Here is a 4,411-nt window from a genome sequence, read left to right as displayed (position 1 = left end):
TTTTTTTTTTTTTTTTGGTTTTTCGAGACAGGGTTTCTCTGTGGCTTTGGAGCCTTCCTGGAACTAGCTCTGTAGACCAGGCTGGTCTCGAACTCACAGAGATCCGCCTGCCTCTGCCTCCCAAGTGCTGGGATTAAAGGCTTGCGCCACCATCGCCCGGCAATAATCATTCTTGATGTCAACCCAGTTGAATGCTTTCACCCAAGATAAAATTATCAATATGAAGAAACAGGGTTTTTTAGTACCTTTCATAAAAATATTAAAATTCATTTCATTTTTATTTTTCGTTTTTTGCTCAGGCCTATATAAGTAACAGATTAGTAATACATCAATTTTGTATAATTTTAAAAAGACATGCATTAGTGGGAATAAATGTTTACCAATGCTTAGAAATGACTATTTTATATATCAAGAAGCCATTGAAAATTTTTAAATGTAAAAGAATAAATAAGTCTGATGTGAAGTTTAGAAACATAATCTTGGGACAGATAGAGTGAAAACACTGGAAAGTTAAACATCTGTAACTACAATAACAGCAGAGTGTATCCACAAAGGTCTTCTACTTCTGGGCCCCTTCTCACTGCACATGGTTAGACTTTAACAGAAGCTTTCTGCAGAGCAAGGTATATTCTGTAGCTCAGTACAGAAGACAATGAGGGCCAAACCAACAGCAAGATGGAGCCATAAAAGGATAACATGATGCAGCTCTAGGACCCTGTGGCCACTAACATGTTTAATATTTTTCTGCAAACTACAATCAGGCCAGAAAGAAATGAATCTACCTATCTTCTGACGTTTGTATTCATGATTTCTTGAAGTTATTTTAAAGATTTTTAGCAATGGAATAGTATGCTCAGTGAAGTATAATACAGATCCTGCCTTCTTACTGCTCCCCTGAGCCAGTTTCCCACGTTAGTCATGTATGTGGTCAGTTTGGTTTACTTTCTTCCACATCAATTTCTATATATACACACTTTTAATGTGCATATATGTAATGTTGTGTGTGTGTTTATGTACTTCTATAGCTCTGGGTAACTGATTTCACAAAAATAGGATCATATTCATATTGACCTGTGGTTTGCTTCTTTCTTTTTTTTTTATGCTTCTTTCATTTAACAATATTTGATAGTCTTCCCTCTAGGACAGACCATATGGATCCATTCCTTTTTTGTTTTTTTGCAGAGCTGGAGGTCATGTTATCATATGGACATATAGATCATAGATTGTTAAGCTATTCCATTACTGATGGACTTAGCAATATCTATTTCCCTTTTTGATAAAACAATGAAAATCTTTGCTCATAAATCTTTGTACACTTATCTCTGTAGGATACATTTCTGTAAGTAGAGTTTGAGAGAAAAGGGTACATTTAAAATAGAATCAGCACTAAATTATACTTCAAATAAAAATAAACTATTATTAGGATTTAATCGTTTCTTATTACTTTTCCCTTTTGTTTGGTTTTAGCATTTTGCTCATGGTTTTTATTCTTTGACAATTTCCTACATAAATATAATATATTTTCATAATACACAAGACTCAAGGATCTTACTGAATATAGGATCTTATTGTGGAGCCTATACAGAACTCACTGTGGTACAGCTTGGATCTCCTGTCTCATTCTCCCAAATGCTGAGATTAAAACTGCGTCACCACATTTGGCTTCATTAAAGTTCTTATATAGTCTAATTCAATACAAGATCTCAGTAAACCTCTCAATTGTACATGAAGCAACAAAGGTTCCCGAGGGTTCAGGTTCAAATGCCTCAGAGGAGATAACGTCCTATGCACCAGCAATAACTCAGGTGTGTAGATTATTACTAACATCTAGGACTACATTTGGACCAAATGAGTTTGAATACAACATGTATTTCCATCAGTCATACTGACAAGTAGGAAAGGACTCTTATTTTTCTCACATACTCTCAGCAAGAAATGCAAAAAAAAAAAAAACCAACAACAACAAAAAAAAAACACAGTAAGTTCCAAAAAGATACAATTCATTCATTCCTCAAAGTTGGTGGAGCACCAGACACTTGGAGCTGAAGGCACCATAAGTTCAGCTACAGACCAAGCAAGTGTGGTGGAAAGACTCTGACACGGGATAACCTTAGCAAAACCTTCCATAGCCTCCGTGGTGGGTTGTATGAAAACTTTCTTGGTTCTAAGTATCTCCATGTGGCATCCAGAATAAATGCCAGTACTGAAACCAAATTCTGAAGAGAAATATCAGAAAAGAACTAACATCCCACAATGAAGAAACATCTTCAAAGAAGATGTTGTTATAAAAATACCACAAAATTACTTTCCAATAAATTCCAGACCTAAAAGTAAAGCTTTAAAATGAGACTCCAAGCACAAGGTCTTGAATCCTCTGCTATGTGCCTAGAGAGGCCCATTTAGAGGAAGCACTGCTAAGCAGATAACATTGCCTTTTTTGAAAGGAGAATTTGGGGTCCAGCAAGAAGAAGAGACTAGGAAAGGGCACCTGCATCTTTATAAATCAGAACTGTCTAAAACCACTGAAGAAGCAAAACTTTTGCAAAAGGCCAGAGGGTCAATATTTTTAGGTCACACTAATGTTGGAATTACTTTGAAGTTATCATGAAGAATGGGTGATTCAAAGAAGCAAGCATAGTTGTGCTCTACTACAACCTGGATGAATAAGGAATTATGAATGTTATATCATTTTAGGAAAATAACTATTCCTAACTATTAACTATTACTGTAATTTTTCAAACCATTAAAAAGTCTGAAATCCATCTTCAGCTAATGAGTTCAAGCAGCAGGCTGGATTTAGCTGGTAATCCATGACTTGCTGACCTCTGGCGTAGAAGCACTAGATCTGCAACTGAATCCAAATATCAGACAAAGAAGGAAACATATTAGGCCAACCCCAAGACGCACTGGGGGAGAAGACAGAGCAGGAACACCTGTTCCCAAGTGTTTCCCATGTTTACCTTAGGTCTTTTCTCTTGGATAACTCATCAGGTGGAATTGTCCAGGGTAGCCTCTGAGGGAGACATTCAAGAACTTCTGAAGAAAAATCAGAGAAGTCCACACCATATTCTGTCAGGATCCCTTCTGTTTCAGGCTCGATTTCACCAGCCTGCCCAAGACTCTTAGCCATTTGCCTGTGGATTGAGCAGAGAATGGATAATTGTAATAGTGAACAGATGAAATATATGCCAGTTCTCTTCTCTAAAATGAGTTAGTATAAAAGTCCTTATGAAGTCCATGACCATAGTATAATTAAACCTTTCAGAACAAATTCTCATCAGGGGAAAAGGGACAGAAGACAGAGCTTCTTGGAATTTGGCCATTTTCCTCATGGCAAAGTCAAAACTGATGCCCATACACTTTTGCTCTGACAGTCTTATTATATAGCCCAGGTTGCCCTTCAACTGAGAACTCTCCTGCTTCAGCCTCCCCAGTGCTGGGATTGCAGGTGCATGCCATCACATCCAGTTTTAACATTGATACTGTGAAATCTCTGCAAGATGCTTTTGGCAATCTCCTTTAGAAAAGTTTGACCAGCTAAATTATGAATAGGTTGAAAGATGAAAAAGCTCAACCCAGCCCCTAGAAATATTAAGGAAGAAGACGGGGTTCAAATTGTGGGCTTCAGAAGTTTATAAACACCTTAGGTCATGCTCACTAAGTTAGAGCTAGATTCATATAGGTTTTGCAATTCTATTAGAATTCATCTTTAAAATGTGAAAGTATTTTATCCAAATATAAAAGTTATGTTCATCATGGAAAAAATAAACTGAAAAAAACTTAAGTCTACAATCCAGCCACAACAGCAAGCTACTGTTCACATTTTAGGACTGACCCTTAATAAACAAGATGATCTTGTGAGTGGGAGTATACAGACAAAAAGATCTCTGTGAGTTCAGCCTTGTCGAGACTACATAGTAAGATCCTTTCTCAACACAAAAAACAAATACCCAAGAGATGCCCGATCATATGACAAGGGCATTTGTTCAATTATGTTGATAGCAGCATTATTTGTAATAGCCAGAACCTGGAAACAACCTAGATGTCCTTCAATGGAAGAATGGATGAAGAAAGTGTGGAATATATACACATTAGAATACTACTCAGCGGTAAAAAACAATGACTTCTTGAATTTTGCATGCAAATGGATGAAAATAGAAAACACTATCCTGAGTGAGGTAACCCAGACCCAAAAAGATGAACATGGGATGTACTCACTCATAATTGGTTTCTAGAGATAAATAAAGGTCAGTGAGTCTATAATTTGATATCCTAAAGAAGCTAAATAAGAAGGTGATCCCAAAGAAAAACATATAGCTATCCTCCTGGTTATGGGAAGTAGACAAGATTGCCGGGCCCAAAACCAATAAAACGAAAAACTAACACATCAGAAAAGGACAAAACAAGCAAA

The 4,411-nt window shown here is 36.7% G+C and overlaps 1 protein-coding gene across 4 annotated transcripts in view; it reads right to left on the bottom strand.

Moving 5' to 3' along the window:
• Dis3l2 (DIS3 like 3'-5' exoribonuclease 2) overlaps window positions 1-4,411 on the bottom strand; it is a 346,237-nt gene that overhangs the window by 163,797 nt on the left and 178,029 nt on the right. For all 4 annotated transcript variants that reach the window (XM_050123104.1, XM_050123107.1, XM_050123105.1 and 1 more), the window contains one exon: window positions 2,961-3,134. In XM_050123104.1, the coding sequence (XP_049979061.1) occupies window positions 2,961-3,134 (174 nt within the window). The remainder of the gene's footprint in view (window positions 1-2,960; window positions 3,135-4,411) is intronic.

Source organism: Alexandromys fortis, unplaced genomic scaffold (genome assembly GCF_014885135.2).
Source record: "Alexandromys fortis isolate MF-2015 unplaced genomic scaffold, M_Fortis_MF-2015_v1.1 scaffold_213, whole genome shotgun sequence".
Lineage (NCBI taxonomy): Eukaryota > Metazoa > Chordata > Mammalia > Rodentia > Cricetidae > Alexandromys > Alexandromys fortis.
The sequence above is the reverse complement of the archived record's forward strand: the minus strand, read 5'-3'. Positions and strand labels throughout refer to the sequence as shown.